This window comes from Diospyros lotus, chromosome 12 (assembly GCF_014633365.1).
Source record: "Diospyros lotus cultivar Yz01 chromosome 12, ASM1463336v1, whole genome shotgun sequence".
Taxonomy (NCBI): domain Eukaryota; kingdom Viridiplantae; phylum Streptophyta; class Magnoliopsida; order Ericales; family Ebenaceae; genus Diospyros; species Diospyros lotus.
In genome coordinates, this window is record NC_068349.1 from 3,398,554 (window position 1) to 3,424,157 (window position 25,604).

Here is a 25,604-nt window from a genome sequence, read left to right on the forward strand (position 1 = left end):
TCTATTTTACTTTAGAGTTGGGCCTATGTAGCCCAATTCATAAATGGGCCAAGCATAATTTTTGCGAATTCATCTTTAATTATGTGATTCAAGAATATGGTATTGATTAATGTCTGATCCATACTTCTCAGTTCATTCCAAAAGTCACACATTCATTAACCAAAAAGAAAATAAATGTATACACTTAATGTTTCCCTCGTAGCAAAAGTTAGACTCAATCCGACATGGCAATAGTCCATACTTTTTAAGAAAATTGAGTTCATGACATTTGGCTTTGATATCACATGTAGGATTATAGACTTATCACTAAATCAAAAACTCAAATCAGTCACAAAAGTACAATTTTATTTTCTCATCATTTAAAACTTATTATGTTACGATTTGATTTTAATTACGCCTAACTTATTTTCACTATAAAATGAGTTGAATTCAATCCAACTTATCGCCCAACAAAATATAAAAAATTAATCAACCATTATTACTTGTTTTGAAGATTTTACCAAACATGCCACTAGTTAATTATTGTTGAGCCAATTTATACAAAATTAAGCATAATATGGGACATATGGCCTTACTCTCCCCATATTGGAGAAATCTAATTAATCAAAACTCATGAGATTAGGGATTGATTCAAGAGATATGTTATTATTTGTAAAAAATGTCAAGTTTTAAAAATTTTAACATTGACACTTTTTTATTCTAATCTACTTAAAGACCTAAAGGTGTGTTTGATAGCCTAATTTTTTCTTGAAAAAGATGTTTTTTTCACTCAATTTTTCATTTATGTAGTGTTTGACAGTCGAAATTTTCTTGGAAATTCATTTTCCCATTTATTGTCATGTGATAGCTTTTTCCTTTAAATCAAGGAAATCAAATTCCTTGGTTGGGGAAAAGCTCCGATTTTCCAAGCAATTCGGAGAGCAACCCACTGTGCTCCCATCTTCTCTCTTTCAACTTCCATGGAGATTTGCAGCGAGAGAAACATAGAGCGAACGAGTGGGAAAGCGGGCGAGCGAGAGAGAGAGATAGGCAACGAAAAAGATGACGAACAAGCGAGTGGGTCAGCAACAGTGAGCAGCGACAAGTGGGTAAGGCAGCAGATCTATATGTATGTGTGCGTATATATATATATATATGTGGCAAGCGAACAGAGAGAGAGAGGCAGCGAGAGAGGGCCTCTGTGTGTGTATATATATACATATATGTATGTATGTGTGTGTACATATATGTGTGTATCTGTGTGTGTATGTATATATTTATGTATATATATGTCTGTGTATGTAGAGATAAAGATGAAGAATTTTTAGTATTGATATATATGTGTGTATCAGTGTGCATATATGTATATATGTGTATATATATATATTTATGTATATATGTATATCTATACAGAGATTCAGTATTTTTCAATATATTTTTATCAATGAATTCCATGAAAAATGTGTTATTTTTCATAGAAAATAATGCCTATCAAACACAAAATATCAGGAAAATGACCAAATTTTGTAGAAAATATTATCAATCAAACACTAAAAGATGGAAAATAACATCATTTTCTAGATAGAAAATTATAACAATCAAACAGCTTAAACTTCTAATTTATAGAAACTCATTTTTCTTGAAATTCATTTTTTTTTTCACCCAAAATTCACTCTTACAATCAAACGCACCCTAAGTTCTTTATAAGCAAAGATATTAAAATTATCTTAATTCTATACACTTTATTTTATTGGTTGATTATCTTTTACTTTATTGGTTGATTATCCGTCTCTTCATACAAATATCTGACCCGACACACACCCATAATAATCGGTCCCAAACACCATCATCATTAAATGTAAAAACTTACCAAAAACACTAAAATTCAGTTAAACTTGCCCGGATTTAGCTAACCCACTGGGTCACAAACATCTTTGCTTAGTTTATGATGCGAGTGACTATGGCAGTGCATGCAGCTGAAAACTTGCTGAAATGGTGGAAACAGGCTTCCTCTTTGGAAAGGCACTTTGACTTTGTTTGGCACAAAATTGCACGTGGGCCATGACCTCCTTTTTTATTTATTCACTTATTTATTTTTGTTCACATCAATGGGGGCTCGGCATCAGGGCAACTTTATTCCAAGATGTGGGGGCTGTAAAAAGCTTGCATCTTGACTACAATTTTTCAAAGAAAGGACCCATCTCGTGCTTGCTTTCTTATCTAATGGCCCTGTTTGGGGGGAGCCTTGGCAATGGCTGCCTTCACGGATGTCCTGCATTGTACGAATTTCGTTCTTAATTTGCCTCCAAAGACACACTCACTCTTGGATGATCGTATTTGCTTGATCTCTTATGTTCATATTTTTAATTATGTAAAAAAAAATAAATTACAGACGAATTACTTTGTGATTCTGTATAAAGAAGAATCGAATTTACGATCTATCAATATGAATTCAGCATATCAATTATCCTTTTACCATTCGACTATATCTTAGGAGCAAAAACACTTACTCTTATTTCTTCTCTTTATTGTATTCTTTGAAATACCCCCATTTGATTAAATTAATGTAAAAATTATATTAGAATGATGCCAGATAATATGTAATGGTTCTTCTAGCAAGTATTTTTATGAATAAACTTTACCCATTTGATTTAATTAAATGGTCAAGCGCAAGACTGCTTCAATTAAATCATAAACTTTACCCATTTTGCATCAGTGGTGTTCGCAAATTCAATCTTTTCCTGTCTCCAGCTTTATGGAAAGCTGCTTTATTGGCTGTGAATCCTTGATTTTACACACTAACCTGTATCTATTGTTCCTACTTTTGAGATAACACTGAGGTATAATGATTAATTTGACATACTTTTAACATAATCATAATAATTATTTGTAGTTAGAAATATTATATTTAAGTTATAATACGAATTAATAAAGCGATGGTGTTTCTTGTAGACGCCTCATTACCACATCTTTTTAGTGATGAGAAGGTAAATTTGAGTATTATTCACTAACATTTGTACTGAAGGAGAATTTGAACTTGAAAACCAAACTAACCAACCTCCTCCAACTAACCATTAAGGTCAAGTCGTGACGAACTTGTCACCTTAACTCTGACAACATATACGGTGGTAGATCAGGTTAAGATCTGCTTCTCACAGACAAATTTTGCGTCTAAGAGAATGCATTTAAGGGGATGCGCTTAAGAGTTGATCAAATTTTCTGCCAATACTCGTCGATTTAGGCTGAATAAATTTATTGAATATGTATTCATATAAAGATTTAAGGGCTGATCTGAGGCAAGCTTGGGACTCAAGCTTGGCATCAGACGCCAAGCTTAGGTCACTGACTAAGGTTCTCCACCATCTATCTCCTAGCTTCCTCTTTATTATCATAGTGGCAAACAAAAGACATATGCTTGAAGCTTTAGTTGGAAATAAACTCAGAAGGTCAATACCTACCCCTGCCAACCAGGTCAAACCTCCAGCACCCCTCATTGATCACTTCAACAATAACACATACACATATATGTTGCGTCGTGTCGAGCGATTATTAGTCCACGAGTAATCGTATTTTAAACGAATAATAATTTTGTACAAATACGATTTCTATTTAGAGAAAATGAAACAGACGGTCGGGTGTAAAAAGCGCCAAGAGAAAGTGGACTCCAAGTCAGGTGACCCACGGAGAGAATCTCTGCTCGTCCTCGCGCATATATAAAAGGACCCCATGAAACATAATGCATGGCCAAATCAAACCCTACCCCTCTCTCTCTCTCTCTCTCTCTCTCTCTCTCTTCTCTCTCGATCGCTCGCTCGCTCGCTCTTCTAGATTTGTTGAGGTGAATGTTGTCTGGTTCGAGACCATTCACGCGAAGCTCTGTTTGGCTCTGTGCTGCTCAAATTGAATAACACCGTTCGAATGATCTCGGACCAGGCTTCATTCCCCTCAACTTGCCGGTTTTTCCACTGGCGTAACCGGTCACACGTGATCAGTCGCCGGCGACTGAACCTAAGAGCGCCGTCCATCTGGCGAGGCGAAGGTCGACGTCGATCCGGCAATCACGGTTTGCAGGAGGTGCGTGCAATTATGACTCACTTTTTTCAATCTTTTCTCCTTCGATTTGATCACCTAACCTGTTGACAATACTCATTTGTTTAATGTAAACATGACTGCAAATTAAGTTGGAATTCAACAGACGATAAGATCAAAAAGTTCAGAAGAACGAAGCGATGCGAATTGCCAAACGCGTTACCGCGTTGCCTATGATTTTTAATTCGTTTTGCTCTTAAAAGGGAATTTTATACTAGGATATTATTATAAGATATTTTGCCTCTGCTTATTCAATATAATAATTTTTTAAGAATTTTCTATTTGATAACAGCATTTATATAAAGATTTATTGGCGCACTAATACTGTACTTCAATAACGTTGCAATGCTAAATACTAGGATAATGTTAGAGATTCTACTGTAAATTAAATTATGTTCTATCGTCTTGTTATTCCTCACTTTTCATTACAGTGAATATCTTAATTTTAATGTTGTTAATGAGCCCACAATAACAGTGAAAGAATAGCATAGTTGAAGAATCCTTTGATGCCACTTTATCCAATCTCATGTACCAAAAACAATTTCTATTAAGCATGAATGACTCAAAAACTTTATATTCGCGAGAGATTCGCACTTTATTTAATCTGAGATGTAACAATAAATAATTTAAAGCCCTTTTACCTAAAAGTAGGTATATTGGGCCGCCAGCCGACAAAGGGATGCTGCATGTATGCACATACTAAAATTCAGTTTAAATATCCAATCGTTAATTACTCTCAGATAAACTCCCAACTATAATGTCTTTAATCGTTAAAATACTGACCGATAATTAAAATATTTAACCTTAGAACTCACCACCTACCCTACCACCTTAATAGTCATTTTTTTTTTTATTTTCTTGTGGTAAATATAGCATTTTTTTTTCTCAATTAGAGTTTCAGCTGGTTTATTATGACATATGATGGAATTCTTTTCTATAGATGGCTACTGGACAACTTTGGTTAGGGCTGGAGCTTTGTCCTTGGAAATATTTCATGTTCCTTTTTTGCCTGAAGCCCCTCTCATCATTGGCATTACATTGTCCCATTGTCTCTCCAGAATTTTTTATGCTCAATTATTTCTGCTGTTTTGTCTTCACCTTATAAAGTAAACGTACAACTTAACCAAAATGAAAAAGCAGAAATCGAAAAGAAAAAGCAGTTCTACCATTTGTGTTCTTCAATCAAGTCCACAGTATGATGGTCTGTGGTAATAGTCTTTATGATTTGCCATAACTTGGGACTGAAACAAGCACAGAATTGTTTGGATGAAAGATGTTATCACACCAATTCAATGTAGTAAACAATAAAGTGATATGATCAAATCGATAACTAACATATCTTCAACCTTTTTGTTTTCCTGCAAGAACACAAGAGGGATGATTTTTAAAACTACTTTTCAGTGATAGATAAACTTGGGAAATTTTGGCAGTGAATTCATTCCCAAAACTGTTCATAAAAACTATTTTATTTCAATCATGGTTTCAAAACTCATTTTTATACGAAAAAAAAAATCATATAAAACACAATTGTGTTCTTGATGTGCTCAATAATTTTTGTTTTGGAAACAAGGGTAATAAAAATACAGAAATCATTGTCACACATGTCAAAATTTATCCTACAAAGCAAAGCAATGTGCAGTGCACTGGTGACCAGACATTGCGTCTAACTTTTAACAAAATACTAATTTGATTAGTGCAACAGCCGTGAATAGGTTATTAAGTCATGATTGCATGTAACATCTCTCCTAAAATTCAAATAAGATGAATAGGTTATTAAGTCATTGACTCCTTTGTAACTTGTCCATTGACAATAAAAAAGAACCAATTACCAAGCAAAAAGAAGAACAAACCAATCAGCCACACCAAACACACAGTTCTTCTAATCCACAGCCAAATTTGCTGGACATGACACAATCACAAGGCATTGCCAACATAAAGTTAGAACATGGTTATCAGCTTTAACTTCACTGTAGTTACATGATTGCTTACAGAAAAATTGAAAATTGTTTTCCAATCATTTAGATGTGGTTCAGGAATCATAAAACGTTCCCACAACCGCAAAAAGAGGACCTAACAATCTATACATATTCTATCACAAAACTGCAAGCATCCATCTAGGATTGATATTACTAGGCAATGCTTGATTACAAGAGAAAGAACCCTGGGGTTGATGTACCTTCAGATAACTGGAAGGAGATCCGCAAATAACAGTATGCATGACAACAACAACAAATCCTGCATGCTTGCTTATGTTTGCACTTCTGATATTCCATGTGGCTTAATCCTTTTGCCATTTAAAAATAAGCATTACTAGTTTTTTGGGTTTTACCAACACAATTAGATGCTTTCTAGATTCCAATCAAAAGTAATGCTAATGACAAGTTCCTGAACAATCAAGTGAGATTGATCACTCAAGAAACTATCATTAGCATTAACTTTTTGTTAGAATCTGGAAAGCATCAAATTGTGTTTGCTACAGTACAAAAAAGAAGTAGTGTTGGAAGCAAATTTAGGTACTCATGATAATTTCATTCTTTCAGAGTAAGTCTATTACGATGGAGACTATTTTTACATCTGGCGAAACATTTTTTGCGCCCATTTTCTTAAGGAGTTCTGCCCCTTCCAGGGCATCATTATTTTGACAAAAGCCTCTCAAAAATGTATACAAAGTAACAACATTTAGAGCACACCTTTCTGTCCATCTCTAGAAACAATCAGTTTGCCCATCCCTATAAAGCCCATGCATCATGATTGTTTATGTTATACCAAGCCTCTCTCAGAAAATTTGTTGAATGTCTCCGTGGTAATTTCAACCTTTCCCTCTTAACAAACCCATCAAGGATGCAACTAACAATTCAATCCAATTAGTAAAATTGTTAGTTGTATCCTTGATGGGTTTGTAAGGAGGGAAAGCTCAAAATTTAAATACCATGAGTATCTAAATTAGCTTCCAACATTTCCTGGCATGAGGCAGACAGGACGATATAAGTAAACTTCTGTAGTTACCAACATGGGTTGTGCTGGGAGACTTGATTGCTCTAGAACTCGTTATGAGCATTAACTTTTTGCCAGAATCTAGAAAGAAAGGAAATTGACAAAAGAATAAGTATCCACTGACTATCATTTGATCAAAGTAAAGACCAAAACAACACTATATCAAGTCTTTATCCTTCCAAGTGAAGTTGGTTACATGAATTTTGGCTCGTCAGCCATTTCTATCTATGGTCTTATCCTCTTGATCATATTAATGGTAAGGATCATGACAAAAAGATAAGTACCAATTACCTATCGTGAGACACAGTGAGGAAATGACCAAAAGAGTAGGTATTGATTAGCTATTGTGTGATCAGTGATCACGGTGAACAAGTATGAAGAATGTTATCAAATATCATTTTACCCATGAGTTAGCAACCCTACTAAGAAGGCCTTGGTCCCAAGCCCTGGCCTAGACAATTTTGGTAATGTACATAAATGGAAGAAATAAGCTAAAGAAAGAAAGCATATGCAGGTACAAGAGGGGAAGAAATTTTTTTCCAGCGTCATAGCTACCAATGCCCTTAGGAAACTAAATAAATAAATAAAGATTTGGATTTATGTTCGGTGAAAAAACAACTGAACATAAAAAAACCTAATCCAATCTGAAATTTAGTTTCAATATCAGACCAAACCTACTGATAGCAAAAAGACAGGATTGCTGTCTTCAGCGGCCAAATCTTAAAAAAAAACAAAGCATTTATATCGTGGAACAAAAATCATAAAGGAAATCGAGAAGGAGGAAGTCAGATCGAGAGAGAGAGAGAGAGATTTGGGTACCGGAGAGGGCCGTCGACGGAGGAAGAATTTCATCGCAGACTTTCTCGAAACGCTGGCGATTTTTGGAATGCGCGTCGTGCCCTAGAGAGAGACAGAGCTCAGAGCTGGAGGTTTGGTTGGGAGAAACGGTTACGATGAGAATATGCGAGTAAACTTCGCATATTATTTTGTATCGTCAAATAAAATTTAAAAATAATCCAAATATTAATAACATATTAATTTCAAATATTATTAAAACAATAAAATAGGAAAAGCGCTTTTGGACTGCAGCAAGATTTGAGAGCAAGGCCTACCCTTCTGGATTGTAGCGCCTTTGGGCGTAAAATATTTTTTTTATTTTTGAATATTTAATTAATAAAAACATTTTACACTAAATGACATAAAATAATTTATAAGATAAGCACAGAGAGAGAGAGAGAGAGAATACATAAATTAAAATTTTCCTTCTTTTTTTCTCACAAAGTTGTAAGCTTCTTTGGACAGTGTTAACCATCCACTTGTCATCTCATAGCTTAGCATTCACAGAAACCGTTTCTGTGAGCCACCCATCACTTTTTTTGTCTTCATACCAAAATAAACAAGACGATTAACCTTCAGATTCTACAGCATATCAATGAAAATGAAAAAATTCTGACTAATTCTCAATACAAACAAATCTCGAATCACAGGCCAATTCCCCAGCCATCCTTCCAATATTGCAAGACATGCAGCAAGGTATGCAACAGCCTTCCAATCTTCCATACCTAGTTCCCTCTTCAACACATTTCATCATCAATTCATTGCTTTCATGGAAATGTAGACATCATGCTTGCAGATTACAATGGAACCGGCAAACCAAACTGCACCCAGATCTTACTAGCCTCTACCATAGGGCTCATCATCGCCCTGGCGATGCACTTTCGTTTCAGAAGGATCAGAGATCAGAGAATCGTCCCTCTGGTGAGAGTCACAGATTCCGGCCAGGTTCTGAAGCTTGAGAGGTTCTCTCAGTATGTAGGTAATTGTTTTCTGATGCCCATTTGGATTCCATAATTCACATGTACGCACCCATTTGAATGAATATCGTGTTTTTGTCATTCTGCGCGCATCGGCCGGCCGGGTGCAGCCAGGCAAATGGGATTTGCAGACAAAAGAGAATGTCCACATCTCTGCAAGTTAGCTTCTGATTATATCATAAAAACTGATGATTGTGAGGAGAACATATATTCCTTCTTCACGGAGGAACCAGATGCGGATTCCTTGTATATAAAGCTCGTGGAGGAGTTTGAGAGGTGCATTCTAAGCTACTTTGGATTCCACTGGAACCATGCACATCTTATGATTAGTCAGGTAATTATTAATGCAATTAATTTAGAATTCTTAAATCTTAACCATGTTCTAATGTTCTAAAAAACAAACGAAATTATCAGGTACTGAGTGCTGATGCTGAGCCAAAAAAGAAGCTCAAGCACATTGTCATGGCTGCAACTAGGTGGGCTATGTTCTTTCTTTCTTTTGTATCTTTGTGATGGATGGACCTCAGAGAGAAGAGCAAATCAAATGGGTCCGGTTTCTGTTTCTACATATATTCGAGTTTTTATTTTCATTAATTCTATTTGTGCTGAGAAACAGGGAACAGAGATTTGAGAGGGTGACGAAAAACCTGAAGGTGGCGAGGGTGTTCAATACGCTGGTGGAGGAACTGAGAGCAATTGGAATGTCACAGCCTGATGATTCGCAGTGCACAGATGTCATGGCTCCTGTCGACCACAAAGATAGGAGCCCTGTCCTCCTCCTCATGGGTGGCGGCATGGGAGCTGGCAAGAGTACTGTGCTAAAGGACATTCTCAAAGAGTAAGTTGTTAGAATATGTATAACTAGTGTAGTTAGTTTTAATTCTGGGAAACTAACAACAAAAGTTGCAATACGTGTGTTTTTACCTTAAAAACATATGTATATGAACAGACCATTCTGGTCAGGAGCAGCAGCAAATGCAGTCATAATAGAAGCCGATGCTTTCAAAGAATCAGATGTCATCTACAAAGCCCTCAGCTCGAGGGGGCATCATGACATGCTTCAAACAGCAGAATTGGTACCCTCCACCTCTCTCTTTCCATTGATTAGCTGTGAGAAGAAACTGAAAAATCTAACCAGGAATAATTAATAATCAACAATCATTTCTGTAAAGTATCATTAACTGAAAATCTCAAAGCTTTTATCGAGCATCTGATTGCTAATTAACTTCACAACTATATATAGAAGGCCAAAACTTTTAAGCTCCTCATGTAATTATTTCTTTAATTTTGGTACTAAAGCCATGTTGGCTTCATTCTGGGAACTGCAGTTTGCAATTCCATGCAAAGGAAGTTCTTTGCTCTTGAAATCTTCATTGACATAAGTGGAAAACTCTGTGCTAAACATCAACCCCAACCAAATATGCAGAATTAAATACAAAAATATTAAGACTTAATCTCACTATATAGGATCAGCTACATGAATTGTCATTTGTCCAGAATTCATGTTATTTGATCCAACAATTTTTATGATGACCGTCAACTACCCAATGTACCCTCCAAATATAATGATGACACTTGAAATTTATAATTTGAATTATTTGAATTTTAAATTCTCTCATTTATAAGTGTCATTTCAAAATCTTTTATTTCTTGGGTATAAAAACAGGGATCCAAATGCAAATATAAATGCTTTTAATAAGTGTATCCAAACACTAAAAGTTTTAAATTCCAAATTCCCAATGATAGGGTGAAATGGTCCTATACAGAAGCACCATAATAAAATTAGCCAAGGAGAAAGGGAAAAAAGGCTGGTATAGGAAGTTCATCACTCTCGTCACTTCCAGAATGCTCACTACAAAATAAAATGACAAAAAAAGAAAATAAAAACAAAAACTCTTTTCCAGAAGAATATTTTAATTGATTTGTAAACTCACTCATGCATGCAATAGCAAGACAGCTTGATAATCAGGGACAATTCTGATCATTTTCTAGAAGAAAATCTTTAGTGATGTGTAAACCTACACATTCAATATGAAGACAAGAACTTGATAATCAGGAAAATTTCTAATCGGACGTATCAAAAAAATAGAAATGTTGTTCTCATAGCATTACATTTATTGAGTAACATATGCCTAGATAGTTATAAGCAATGCAAGATCAACAACCTTTTATTTAAAGCCCTTCTTGAACATCATTCATCCTTCATCAAAAGCTCAAATTCAAATTCATAACTTGTTCAGTTCTATAAAAAATCCATGCTTAATCACCTAAGATTTTGCACTCACCAAAATCTTTTATTCAGATTAAACAAATTTGGCTGCTTCAAGGCATCTTCTTTCCATCTTCTTCACTAAGAAATTTTTCTACCGACTCAGTTATACCATTCTAGCATGAATTAGGAAGGACAGTTACATAAAGTTGTCCACAAACATAATTTGTACATTCACAGATGCTTACCATGCATGATGTCTTAAGGATTGGAATAGTAAAATTCAACAAATGATACTCCAAACAGGTGCACCAATCATCTACAGATGCAGCATCATCCCTACTGGTAACAGCACTCAATGAAGGGAGGGATGTGATTATGGATGGCACACTCTCTTGGGTCCCCTTTGTTGTGCAGACAATAACCATGGCTAGAAATGTTCACCGTCGACGATACCGCATGGGAGTTGGTTACAAGGTGGATGGGCGTGGGGTTGTAATCGAAAGCTACTGGGAGCAGACTGAAGAAGAAGAGCCTGATGGAACTAAGAAGAGAAGACCATACAGGATAGAGTTGGTTGGGGTTGTTTGTGATGCTTATTTAGCTGTTGTAAGAGGTATTAGGTATGTTGGTTAAAATAGATAGATAGATGATTGTGTTGTCAAACCGTTCTTATCAACATTATTCATCATCATATGCGTGTACTTTCTGTTTCCTAAACCCACAAATTTATTTGCAGAAGAGCTATCATGTCCAGAAGAGCTGTGAGGGTGAAATCACAGTTGACATCGCACAAGAGATTTGCCAACGCATTTACAACATACTGCCATCTAGTAGACAATGCAAGGCTATACTGCACTAATGCTTTGGAAGGCCCACCTAAGGTACACATCTTGGCCGCCCCACCCCACCCCACCTACCCTTTCTTTGTCTACTTACCAAGGCTTGAATGAGCCTAAATTGAGCTAATTTCCATATATGGATGAGAATGGTCCAAGTTTCAGCAAGCACCTAAATTAAGAGAAATTTATGGTTGTGAAGTTGATAGGATGGAAAGACAGGGAGCGGACTTTGCTGGTTGATCCAGATGAGATAGACGTCCTCAAGAGGGTAGGCGTGTTGAATGATCAAGCAAACTCCATACGCCAACTTTACAAGAGCCCAAACCCAGCTTATGTAGCTGGATCAGTGTGGAAAGATATAGTCTTGTCCCCTTCGAGGTTGAACATTCAAAAAGAGCTTAAGTATGTCATCCAGAAAGTCGAAAGATTGAAATGATAAATCACTATTGCACAACCCCACACACACACACACACTCTCAAACTATTAAATTTTATGGTGCATGCATGTCCTAGAAGATGAAGATAGACAGACCACAACGACCATGGAAAAGTTACATTTTCCGGAAGTGTATCATGTCATGACCAGAACAAACTTGCTTCAGGTTCTATATATTCAACCTTCAAGATTCAGTTTAGCATATGGAAATTGAATATAAGCACAATTTACTGATGATGCTAGAATGCGCATTGATCAATCACTGTGTACATGTTATGCATATGCAGATTGAAGTTTATATGAAAAAACGGATACCTGAATTGAATTGGAGTTTAGTTAAATCTTGAGTATAGTTAAATCTTTGTAAGCAGAGTTTCTAAGACCTATACCATGAAGTTTCAACATACTCTTGTGGTATATATGAACAAAACCATTCATCCATCTTGTATCGTCGTCGTCGTCTGTCATCTAAGTAAGATCTCATTAAGAGAAATTATTTAGAAGAGGGAAATATATTCCGGAGGATATGAGATGGAATGAAGTAGACTTTGAGATAGATTGATGTTAGGAAGGCCATATTACACTTTATGATGCCTATGACCTTGTTATAACAAGACCCCGGTTTTAAATGTGTCTGATGAAGGCAGTCTGGAACTCAAGAACAGAACCTCCCGTTCTCTCTCTCTCTCTCTCTCTCTCTCTCTCTCATACTCTTTTCAAACAAAGATTTCTCTAAACAGAAACTTCAACCTCACCGTTTCTGTTCTAATTCATGGCATGTATAGATATATATACACAGTGTAATTCACTTCTCTCTCTCTCTCTCCCCCCACCCCCCATTTTGTTGCCAGATAGAGAGAGGGGGGGGGGGAAGAAACAGGACTTCCTCCCAGCTTGCCCATCCTTGACAAACAAATTAAAACACTCTTCTAGATCAGCAGCACAAGCCTTGCAGATACATTAAATCCTTAGCACATTACTCACTGATAGCTAACAAAACCTATTGAAAGGCAACTCTAGTAGAATTTTGCCAATCCTTATTTGTCTGCAAAAATAAAAAGGGTACTAGTTCCATCTTCTCTCTGCTTTTGAAATTATCAGATGTTTGCAACGAAATTTAACAATCCTTATTTGCCAGGAAAAAAAAAAAAAACAAGGTAATAGTTCCATCTGTTCTTCTCAGGGTATTGAGTAGCCTTTGATGACTAAAAAGGCATTCAACAAGTGTGCTAGAAAGAACAAAGAAGGAACATGAAGCAGATTTTAAGAACTAACCACATTATATTTGCCCATTCATAAAATCATCACCTCAGAAACAAATATAGTATTACAATTTCATCACAACTTAATGGAATTTCACTAGATTATATTTAAGGGTCAATTGAGAAGATTAATAATTGATGCTTGGCTAATTGAAGTATTATTTAGCTATGAACTCAACTGTAAACACGCACACCACTTCTACTTGTGTATCAGACGAATGACGAATGCTCCACAATGTGGGAAGAATAACAAGAACATCACAACCTATTCAATTATAAATCATATCATGTTAAAACTTAAAGATACAATATAAAACCTGTAATTAGTCAGTTGTCTGAGCATCCAATGAAACATATTCCTAGATGAATACAAACCCTTTTCATTACAAAAGGTGATAAAAGGCAAGGAGAAACAAATTTCAATCATCCATCCTTTCGTGCGCAACAATGAAACCTTTGTTATTCACAAATATCAAGCAAACAGAGGAAGTAGAAGTACTTATCTCTGAAGCACAATTCACCAGAGCGTTCTTACATTGTAGAACTCCAAGAGCTGAATTACTGCACAATAAATCCAGATCAATTGAACTTTGAGCCCCCCTATTACAACCAGAAACTGCAAAATTAATTAAGACCACCCCAATTGTGGAAACAGTTCTATTGTTGGCAGGCCAGAACAGTAAGAAGATCTGGGTTTCATTTGCTCTGTTAACCACGCTGCAAGACATAATCCGAGAGTGTTACAACACATGCTGAGAGAGAGAGAGAGAGAGAGAGCTAGATTGAGCACCATGAAAACTCGAACTCTGATTCTCCACGAAATCGATTCAACAAATTAGTACATCTAACGCTGTATTTCAAGTACTTAAGAGCCTGGGAAAGAAAATAAAGAGAAAACGATACTATAACTTCCAAAAGGAACCAAGATGTACCATAGATCAATTACTTTACAGGACTAACCCTACACATAGCAACTCTCCCCTTCTCACTTCCTTCCTTTCCTCGCCGGTGCTTTCTTCCCCGGCGACTTCACAGTCTTGGCCTTCGCTGTCTTAGCCGGAGCTTTCTTCGCCGGCGACTTCACCGTCTTGGGCTTTGCGGCAGCAATTTTCTTTCCTGGAGAGGTTCTACTAGACGTTCTCGCAGCTTTAGCCGGCTTCTCCTTGGGCTTTGGCTTAGGCTTCGGCTTTGCCGCAGCTTTAGGCTTGGCGGCTGCCTTTGGCTTTGCAGGAGCAACTTTTGGCTTCGCAGCCGGCTTGGAGGTGGGAGCTGACTTAGGCCTTCCCGCAGCTTTAGCCTTAGGCGCGGCAGCTTTAGCTTTCGCCGGCGATTTCTTGACCTTAGCCGCGGGAGCAGTCTTAGGCTTCGCTGCCGCCGGTTTCTTTTTCGCAACAGGAGCCGACTTCGGCGCAGAAGCACGAGCTGCCGGCAGCTTGAACGAACCTTTGACCTTCACAAGCTTGCCAGAGGCCACAAGCTTTCTCAATTGGACCAACAGCAACTTCTTGAAGTTCGGAGGCAATTGCTTGTGCTTCTCCTCAATGAACTTCGCAATCGCGTACTGACTCGACCCGCTTTTCTCCTTCAACGTCACAACCGCGTCACTGATCATCTAAACCACACATCAAACAACAAAAATCAGATCCAAAAATCCAAACCGCTCAAGACTCAACTAACACGAACACAGATAATAGACACCCCAAATCCGTTTCCCTTACCTCTATGTAAGGAGGATGCGTGGGAGAGCCCCTAGGCTTCTTCGAAGCCGCAGGCTTCTTCGGTTTCGGCTCCTTCGCCTTCTTCGTCTTTCCGGCCTTCGCCGCCTGTTGCTCCTCCGCCACTGGCTCTGAGGCCGCCAGTTCCGGCGCCGACTCGACCGCAACAACAGGCTCTTCACTCGCCGCCATTTGGGAAATACACAAAACCGAAATCGAACTAGGGGTTCGAGTACACAAATCAAAACTGAAAACCAAAGATCTGAGAGATTTGATCTATCGCCTAAAAATCTATCTATTCGTTGCTGTGATCCAAAATTGAAAAAACTAATCGATTTAAATAGTCAGCGTTGAAGAGGCCGTACCCGAAAGCTGAACGCCGATTGGTCCATTAACATAGCACGCGGATCGCTGCCTTGGGGGAATTTTGATCTTTGAGCCGTTAGATTAGTTGTTATCGACGGTCAAGAAGGGCACAAAACTAAAGGCTTGCAAGGGGGCGCTCATGGGCAGGCAGGTTGCTTTGGGGACTTTTAAGGTGTGTTTTTAAGCTCAATTGATCTGAGCATAACTAGAGCTACACTAAACAGATTTACATGGAATTTTCATGAATTTGCAGCAAATTATGTAAGCTTTCCAACGAGTATTTATGTGGACTATGAGGATGTCTCCATAGAGAGAATTTTGGATTTGATTCGACAATGGTCGAGAAAACATCTTTATTGGACTAGATTGTAGTTTTGATTTGTTTTGGAGTAATGCTTTGAACCCAAATGCTATTTTAGCACTGGATGTTGTAATAGATTTGTAGATGAACCCATAGCATCAATTTTCATGAAAATCCAATTAGATTTGAGTGCCAAACGATTGATTAAAACTTCCACAAAGATGAACACCTTAAAAGTAAAACATGTGGTGGTATGTGATTTGTCATCAAATTTTAGTTTAACAAAACATTATATAATCTAATTATGTGCATTTGTTGGTAATCTAAAATAGAAAAGGTTTGTTTCTTATGACTCGTAATGTTTTTTTAATTGTACAATTAGTTAAAGATTTTTCATAATCGATGAATTTTGTAATATAAGTTAACCACTTGTAACTAAGAATTCAAATACTTTTACTTCAATCGGGTTGAAGTTTAAAATATTATTTATTATGACCATTTTCCCAATCATACTATTAGTAAAATTAATGTTACTTAGTATAACTAACTAAGTGTAATAATTGTGAACTATAATTCAAATTTAACTAAGATTGAGACATATAATTGAAGATTTTTCTTATTTGTACCTTATCTTATTCATGGCTCATTTTCTTAACATAATATAAATTTATATAAATTATTTTTTTATAGACATCTATAAATAAGTAGTAGATCTATAAAGAAATACCAAATACTCTATAATTACTGTAACAATATTATCAAAGTAATATTTTGTTCTTTCTATTGCTTGTTTTTCTCAATTTAAGTTTTTCACTTAAATTTGTATGTTTCGTTTGTATAATTGATGGTTTTATTGTGATTTTTTTTATCTTAAATTCGTACAAACTAGTATAAGAGTCATTAGATCAAATCATCAGCATCTTTTAATCTCATCTATCAAATCTGCAACCCTCCATTTTCTATCAAACCAACCCTAATCCATTACCTTAACTCATCGATAAAGATTTAAAACAATTCACTAAAATCTCTTACTACACTCAATAGGCCCTTTAGTATAAACCATTAGGAATTTATAACTTTCTATTATCAAGTAAACCCTCTAGCAACCTTACTATAAAATACAATAAATTTATAATTGGAAAGAATATGAGAGATCAATCTATCAATTACAAATGTCTCTCAACAAAAATTCTAAGACTTGAATAAATTGAAACAAATAAAGTTCAATGCCATTTTGAGAGAAAAATGAAAACACAAATATGAATACAAATGTAAGCTGAAGATAATTTTTCGGTTGGTTCATTAGCCTTGTCAAAAGCTTTATTTTGTTGTATTTATAGGCATCCCAAGACTTTCAAAAGAAACTAACCATTTTGTGACCATTGGAGCAAGTAAAACTAGCCATTATAGAGGTATGAGACAAAAACGGTCGATCAATTAGACTAAAAAAACAAAAGATAAGGTTGACATGAAGCACAAAAAGATCGACAGGTTTTGATACAGAGACGATCAACAACACACATCCGGGAGCTACATTTGAACCGATTAACCGGCTTAAAAATTGGTTGGCAGCTTGGCCCAAAATGGTTGACTGGATGGAATAGGTGGTCGACAACTTGGTCTTGTTTATTTAAAAGCCTAGCTTCGATTTTCAAGCATTTCAAAACCATTTTGATGAAAAAAAAATTAACAATTATTTTAACATAAAAATATAATTTTCCAAATACCATCAAGATATAAGAGAACAAGATTTTTGTCATTGAATGAAATTTATTTGCATGATAAATTGATTTTCATTTTGGTGCTTGAAAATAAAGATATAGATGCTCCAATCAAAATTCAACATAAAATCAATATTTATTTGTCATCATCAAAACCATAACAAAGAATGCAAAAACAACAATATCTCATTTTTTGATAATGACAAAACATTTTATAAAACACCCAAAACCTTATCTAGTCAACGTAATCACGTAATCATTTTCTCTAGCCATTATATTCATCTTCGCCTTCTTGGTGATAGCCATTAATTTGACTTCGTCTTGCCCAACCGACTATTCATTTTCATCAACCATCGTGATCGATCGATCGTTCATTGTTGTTTTCCTCGATCGTTGTGACAGTCTCTTTATCATCTCCAATCTTCATATTCGTTGGTAACAAACATTCATTTGCCTTTTCCAACTATTGCCATTATGCTATAATAGTCAATCCTTGTCGCATTCCACCATAGTCATCGACGAAACCCCCTATGTCATTCCCCTTTACTGTCAATGACAGCTTCTGAGTTATCCACCATCATTGTTAACCGATCAAAGCTTTGTAGATCTGCTTGGATTCGGTAAATCTAGCCCATATCCATATAGATTTGGCCAATTAGATTAGATTTGACCATATATAATCCATTCATACCAAAAATATACCCATCAAATTTGTGGAGCCTTTATTTATTGATTTTTAACACTATTTGGGATTATTTGAGCATGGCAATAGCAATGTTGAAATATGATATTATATTATTATACCAAAATATTATATTTTCATTATGGCATGTGAAGATGTAAGTAATTTGCCATAGATAGATTTAGATAATGCATTGTTAGGTTTTGAAAAAATGTCATGGTTCGCCATAGATAGATTTAGATAATGCATTGTTAGGTTTTGAAAAAATGTCATGGTTCGTGATTTGTCTCAAGAATAATTTAATTTTATAGATCAATAGACTTTTGACATTTAGGTTGAGCTTTAAATTGATTTCATACTTTAGTGTAGTAAAGTGTCCCATGTATGTTATGATACGTACATGCCTAGATCTCATGGAATGAGTGTGGTTAGTAGATACATGGCTAATTCTAGTAAAGAATATTGGAAAACAGGTTAAATTTAATAGATTTTGTAATATTTACGAGATATTGATAAAAGAAAATTGCTTGATGTATATGTTTTTATTATTAGGGGTTGTGTTATTAGTTGAAGGACTACTTTACAATCAATTGTTGCTTTATTTACTACTAAAGCTAGACATATAGCAATAATTGAAGCAGATTTTGTTATATATGTTTTGAGTGTGCTTGAAAATATTACCTATAGTGAGCATTGTGTGAATTTGATTATAATTCATTAGGAAAATTAGTTTTTTTTTATTTTGCTTGGGAAAAAATTAAAAATAATTGCATATTTAAATTTTGTGTCAATGTGGACTTTGTGATAATTGTGACATAAAATTTAAATTTGCTTGAGATTAGAACAAATCTATAATTTAAATTATGAATAATTACATATTTTAATTTTTTATTTTTTACATTTGTTTGGTTTTTTTTATTTTCAATTTGTTCGGTTAATTTGATTCAACTTTTGACACAAATTTAATTATTTCGATTTCAACATTTCAATTGATTTGTTAATCAAATCTACTGAATGTTCACCCCTATTCATTTACACTTAAACTCTCAATTGTGATGTGAATTTGGGTCTCATGGATCTATATTTGCTCTCAAAATTTTACAAATATTAATCTTGTACTTGCATATAAAACATTATATACAATATATTTTAGGAAAATATTTATACTCAAAACATAAGATATTTTATATTTAAAAAACCAAGCATTAAACATTTTGAAACTGTTGTATATATGCAGTATGATTTATTGTCAGCACAGTACAATTTTGGTTTTAGTCTAAAAATGAAAAAAAAAAAAAAAAAAAAACACTCACCAAAGTATTCCTTTGCCAAATTGCTCATATCTAATCCAATTTAGATTGTACTTATAATTTTATCAATAAAAACATTAAATATACTGCCTGACATGCAGTATGTTTTCATTGTTCATGAAAAACTTCATAGAATTGAAGCACCTTTGCTACATTTTTCAGCAATTGAAACATTAAACAATCATGAAAACTTCTTGGTTAATTCATGCTTAAGCAGGCAGATACTGTTGAAGCTACCAAATAATATCATGGAATGGTGACAGCAAGTAGCATTGGCCGTTGGATCCTGAATTGGGAGAATGTTTGGCCGCCTCGACCAAACCATCCATCTCATGTTCAATCATCGCAAATTATGAGAATCTGCCTTCACAGCTGTTCTGTTCTGCACGTATCCTTAGAAGGTTTCAATTAAGACTTGGGTGTTTCACTGTGAACTGTTTGATGTAGGAGATAAAAGAGTGAGTAAACGGGTCTATTTGTGGTCAATCTCAAGTTGTGATAAATGAAGAGGGTGTCTATCATGCACGAAAACGTCTTGGGCTGCTGTGTCGGCGTTTCCTACCTTTTTGAAAAATTGTCGCTTTTTCATTCTATTTCGTATCGTATATGTTTCTCATTTTCATTTTCATTTCCATTTCCGTTTCTATTTCCATAGAACCTAAGAGGGTGTTGTCAGGTAATCGACCATTAGTGTAAAATTCACTGGGCCAAGCCAACTGTCATACAAGGTAGGGTAGGAATGACATGATTAAACATTTGAAACGGCATCAAAGGAAAGAAATTAACATGAGTATTTCAAATTAGAGAATTTTGATGATATTATTTGAAATTCACTTATTCAAATGCAAGCTTAAGGAAATGCAGCTTACCAGAATTGGAAGGATAAAATATCTTCAACAATGATCATCAATGGAGTTCACTAGTCTTGGTTGTCCAACCTGCATAAAAACTAAACTATGGGCAAAAAAAACTCAGAACCAACACCAGAATTAGCACACAAAAGAGGCATGGCACAAAAACTGCTGGATGGCAGTTGTTCTTTTCCTATTCCTAAAAACATTTAAATTTGTTTGTTGAATATTACATTATGCACCCTCGAGGGGCTGAGGGCCACAGAGAGAAACAAGTTTGCACATTAACATTTTTGTACTATAAATCATGCTTATCTTCTAAATCATGAACCCTACCAAGTGACTCTTTAAATGCCTCCAGTGCGACCTGGTAATGATCAAGGGATATTACCCCCTCCTCCACAACTTGCAAAGCACTTTTATATAACTGACTAAACCATTGCATACGTTCAGTATCATCATCAACATTATTGGAACCATGATCTGGAATGTACAAGCGCTTGTAATCCTTTTTCCATCGTGTCAGGATGTACTTGGAAGGGATTTCTTCCACCCCATTGAAGTTAAGAACGCACAATGCATGCCGGCATAGATAGCCATTGAAGTTAAAACAGCTGCAGATGCAGCGGATTTCTGCTGCTGCTCGATTGTACAAAACCTCATAATCCCTAATCTCCCTCCTATTTCCCTCACCCGGAACACGCTCCTTCACCAAGTATATCACAATAGGCCCGTCGATATGTAACTGTGTGGTACTGAAACAAGAATACATCTCCTCAACCTCAAATTGGAATTTCTTGAATATTTCTCTTGTATAGACTTTTGACAACTGCAACTCAAAAGAACATCTTGTTTTCAGTGCTGGACTTGTGTTTCTCGACTCCATATCAGAAAGTGCTTCTTCCTTGTACTTCTTTTGTAAGGCTAATTCATACTTGTCAAGAAATTCTTTCAGAGGAGTTTGCTTGTGCACATATCTGTCAAAGAATGAATGTAGAGTTTCACCAGGGCACGAAGCAGCCATCCCAACAAAAAATGTGTCTTTCAAGTAAACGGGTGCCCACTTAGCTCGATCTTCATACAGAGATTGAAGCCACTCATGATCACTAATTCCAAAATGCTGGATCATAAATCCCCAAGCTGCTTCAAAATCACATGGTTTTAGTGCCTCATAGACTGCCTTAGACAATGATTTCCTGATGGTGTCATAGTTGCGCAGTCCTCCCAACTTCTCTGGAACTTTTCTCATGATGTGTGACAAACCAAAACGATGATTAGATCTAGGAAACACCTCTGCTATTGCACTCTGTAAAAATTTGCATCTGTCTGTGATAATTGTCAGTGGAGAGCATCCTGACATACAAGTAAGCCATGTTTTTAATAGCCAAACATAGGATTCTGTCATCTCACCTGCAAGCAGGCCACAACCCAGCAACACAGACTGACCGTGGTGATTTATCCCAACAAATGCCACAAGTGGAATCTCATATTTGTTTGACAAATATGTATTATCAAGAAATATAACATCACCAAAGTACCCACCTGCAGCCCTAGACCTAGCATCTGCCCAGAAAACATTCTTCACCTGCCCTTCATCATTAAGATCCATCACATAAAAGAAGTTCGGATTAGTCAACTGCATACGACAGAGATAGTTGTAAATGGCTTGTGCATCACCTTTTCTTAAGTTCAAGTGATTTGGATGATCAGAAAAGTCCCTAATTTCCCTTGAATCAGAATTTGAGTTCCCATTTTCTCTTGAATCAATGACAAGGGCACGGTACAACTTGATTGTCCTTGCTTCTGCATCACAGTTGGACTGCAATTTCCTCTTGTTACCAGTGCCAATCTTCTCAATGAACTTGTAAACTTTTGCACCAAACAAGTGGTTGTGTTCAAGGGCAACTTCAAGTATCCTCCACCTTTTAGAGTCAACTAACCTTATCCTAACCATTGCAGGGCAACCAGTTCTGGTTTCCTTTCGTAAACGGTTTACATCTTTAATTCTTTTGAACCCCTGGCTGCTGCAACAAAGTACAGCACCATACTTCTCTCTACTGTTTCTTTTGAACCACGAATTTTTCACCCTAACACGAAAGCCCACTTCCTTTGCATAACAGATATAATAATTGTAAGCATCATCATATGACTCAAACTCCATTCCTACAGCAGGTGCAACGAATTCCTTCCTTCCTTCAGGAACACCATTCCGACAATCTAACTTAGTTTCACTACCATCTCTTTCTTGTGGAATCTCACTGCCTCCAACAAGAGGGACTTGATCATCATTGAGAAAAGCTTCTTCCATCTGAGGTAGAGAACCCTTAAGAGCAGGATATATTACCAAAAGTGTGTTACCAACTATCCCACTATCAAATAACATGATATACAGGAAAGGGGACATCTAGAAACAGGGGTGGAGCTAGGATTTTTTAACCGGGGGGGCTTTAAATTTTTTTTTTCAGTCGTGAGCTCCACCAATAGAATTTTTTTTATTTTTTTTCCAACTGCAGCAGTCAAGGGAAAAACTAGAATTTTAACAGAATCTGGGAAAGAAAGAGAGGAGGAGGGGGGGGGGGGGGAGTTGGGCTGGGGGGCTTGAGCTTGGGGGGGCTTGTAATAAAAAATTATTATTTTTTAGTATTCAAAATCTACTTTTTAAAAAAATTGGGGGGGCTCCTGCCCACCCCCTGCCTCCGCCCCTGTCTAGAAACCAACAATTTTAAAGGATTCAATAGCATGTCTTGAGGGAGTGCATACTAATAATTAGACCCCATTCTATTCAATATAGAAGAGCCTACATGCATTCCCTATGGCAATTAAAGAGGATACATCTAATTTAAAAAGAAAATGGAGGGAAACACATATTGATCACTTAATTATTGATGCAAGGCAATGTATATTTTAAGACGTTGAAGAAATGCATAATTCCTTCGGATCAACTAACAAAGGTCATTCAACAACACAGACCACAGACAGTGCATAATTGTAATGAACCTGAACAGTCCTGATTAAGCTAGTTGAATTCAACTAAACAGAGCACAGATAAAGAGTCCAAGTAATTCTCTTTCATTATAGACTTGCAGCAGCTTGTGGGTAGGCTGCATCTTTACTGTAATTCCATGAGATTTTTCTACAATGACCTAGTAATTGGCTTGCTAGTTGTTGAACCACCAAATGAATCACTTCCTTTTGCTTTCTCTGCAGTGCTTAGTTTGGTATATTACCCCAAGTTGTGGCGTGAAAAACATGCATAAGTGAAGATCATAAGTTAAAAGACTTAGAAAGCACTACCATCCCAAAACTACAACTCAAGAATAAAAGCGCATCTCATTTTTTTATTAAGTCGTTGGACCAAATTATATGACTTTTCATCTAGTGGTCAAGCAACAAATATCAGATCCAAAATCGAAATCACCGACACAACGGACGTGAACTCAGATGAAAATCGGGCATTCGTTCTCAGTACCTCAATGTAAGGAGGGCGCGAAGGAGAGCTCCTAGGCGTGTGTGTGTTCGGAGCAACCGGTTTCTTCGTTTGGCCCCGGCGGTTCAGGAGCCGACTCGAGCGGGACAAAAGAGAGCTGGTTCCTCGGCGGCCATTGGACGATCAAAGAAATCGAAACAGAAATTGAAATTGAGCTAGGGTTTAGAGAAGAGAGAGAGAACAATACCGAGACGCGAACGAAAGCGATCAGATAATAGATCTATATCCGTCCATGGAATGCATTCGGCGGTGATCGGCGTTGAAAATCATCGGATTTAAATAGCATTCGTCGGTGCGGGTGGGGCTTGAATCTTTTAATTTTGATCTCCATTTCCTTTCTCATAGACGTCCTTCGTTTTTCCATCATAAGCGTACATTAGCGCCCCCCCCCCCCCCCCCCCCCCCCCGCCCCAAAATAAAATAAAATAAAAAGAGAGAGTGACAAAAACAAATAAATGGGACACCCTGCAATTGGATGGTTGGATGGCATTAGCTGTGTTCAAATTTCAATCCGTTATAAGATTGATCCGAAAATGATTTGGATTGTTCTTCATTTAAAAGTTTTTTTTTTTTAATTTGATCTAACGTGATGTGAATTTATAATTAAAATTTGACTACAATAATATCAAACAATATCAATTAAAATAGATCTCCTATAATCCGAATCGAATTGACACTTCTAGCCGAATTAAAAGTTTTGTGTTTATATTACTTAAAGCCTTAGTTGTTTTTATTTAGGTTTGTTCAAATTTTGATCCGTTATAAGATTTGTCGGAAAGCAATTTGGATGGTTTTTTTTTTGTAAAAGCTATAATTTGTTTTTGTTTCGATCTAATCTAATGACAATTTAGAATTGAAAATTGACTACAATAATACTAAATAAAATTAATTAAAATAGGTCTGGCATAATTCAAAAAGAATGGACACTTCAAGCTGAATTAAAAAGTTTTGTGTTTATATTCCTTAAAGCCTTAGTTATTTTTATTTAAGTCTCAATGTGATCTGTAATTATATTTAAGCCATTTTTTACCACGTTTTCTATTTTTCTTTCTATTATATTATAAATAATTAACTTCATAATTTTTTTACTTCGAAAACTATATTTACTCCAACCATACCCCATATTATACTCTATATTTGATTATCTATTTTATTTATTTATTAATAAACTTTAATTTTAATATTTTTTTTATCATACCTATACTTAATACTACTGTAAAAGTTTAATATTTATTTATTTTTAATTTAATAAAACATATTACTATATCAAATTTTAATATTATTTAATATACTTTTAAAGTGAATCTACTAATATTTTTTAAATAAAATTATTTAACAATTTTTTTGAATTAATTATATAATAATAAATTTAAAATTTTAATACATTAAAAATAATATTTCAACAACATTCAATTTGTTCCTCATTTAATCTGTTTGTGTCTTATTGCCTTCTCCATTTGCCATGACTCTTCATTTTATCTGGTTGTGATTTTTTTTTTTATCCGAGCACTTGATTCAATAATCATCTCCAAAAAAGATGACAAAT

The 25,604-nt window shown here is 35.7% G+C and overlaps 4 protein-coding genes across 6 annotated transcripts in view; 1 reads left to right on the forward strand and 3 right to left on the reverse strand.

Annotated features, from left to right (window-relative positions):
* Positions 1–25,604, reverse strand: part of LOC127786488 (autophagy-related protein 9) — a gene marked incomplete in the record, with an annotated part of 1,007,132 nt that overhangs the window by 383,201 nt on the left and 598,327 nt on the right.
* On the forward strand, positions 8,331–12,688 carry LOC127786508 (calmodulin calcium-dependent NAD kinase). Its single transcript, XM_052313960.1, has 9 exons — positions 8,331–8,595; positions 8,681–8,878; positions 8,987–9,210; positions 9,291–9,352; positions 9,493–9,714; positions 9,826–9,952; positions 11,392–11,708; positions 11,825–11,969; positions 12,127–12,688. The coding sequence occupies exons 1-9, from the start codon at positions 8,586–8,588 to the stop codon at positions 12,361–12,363; spliced, it is 1,542 nt and encodes a 513-aa protein (XP_052169920.1). The 5' UTR covers positions 8,331–8,585; the 3' UTR covers positions 12,364–12,688.
* LOC127786563 (histone H1) lies at positions 14,408–15,658 on the reverse strand. The gene is made up of 2 exons (XM_052314044.1): positions 15,344–15,658; positions 14,408–15,237 (listed from the first exon to the last, which is right to left on the reverse strand). Exons 1-2 carry the CDS (start codon positions 15,530–15,532, stop codon positions 14,611–14,613), a joined length of 816 nt encoding a protein of 271 aa, XP_052170004.1. The 5' UTR covers positions 15,533–15,658; the 3' UTR covers positions 14,408–14,610.
* On the reverse strand, positions 20,729–24,431 carry LOC127786495 (protein FAR1-RELATED SEQUENCE 6-like). Of its 3 annotated transcripts, none has more exons than XM_052313936.1 (2): positions 24,246–24,431; positions 20,729–22,894 (listed from the first exon to the last, which is right to left on the reverse strand). In XM_052313936.1, the coding sequence occupies exon 2, from the start codon at positions 22,877–22,879 to the stop codon at positions 20,870–20,872; it is 2,010 nt and encodes a 669-aa protein (XP_052169896.1). In that variant the 5' UTR covers positions 22,880–22,894; positions 24,246–24,431; the 3' UTR covers positions 20,729–20,869. The 3 variants fall into 3 exon arrangements, with proteins under 3 accessions (XP_052169896.1, XP_052169895.1, XP_052169894.1); XM_052313935.1 differs by having other exon boundaries at positions 20,729–22,879; positions 24,041–24,431; XM_052313934.1 differs by having other exon boundaries at positions 24,041–24,430.

Excerpts from the sequence above, each read along its gene's own strand:
- LOC127786508 (XM_052313960.1), top strand. Across the intron at positions 9,353-9,492 it reads ATTGTCATGGCTGCAACTAG|GGAACAGAGATTTGAGAGGG; the intron begins GTGGGCTATGTT and ends GCTGAGAAACAG. Across the intron at positions 9,715-9,825 it reads CTAAAGGACATTCTCAAAGA|ACCATTCTGGTCAGGAGCAG; the intron begins GTAAGTTGTTAG and ends GTATATGAACAG.
- LOC127786563 (XM_052314044.1), bottom strand. The coding sequence starts at position 15,532 with ATGGCGGCGAGTGAAGAGCCTGTTGTTGCGGTCGAGTCGGCGCCGGAA. Across the intron at positions 15,238-15,343 it reads CGCATCCTCCTTACATAGAG|ATGATCAGTGACGCGGTTGT; the intron begins GTAAGGGAAACG and ends TGTGTGGTTTAG.
- LOC127786495 (XM_052313936.1), bottom strand. The coding sequence starts at position 22,879 with ATGGAAGAAGCTTTTCTCAATGATGATCAAGTCCCTCTTGTTGGAGGC.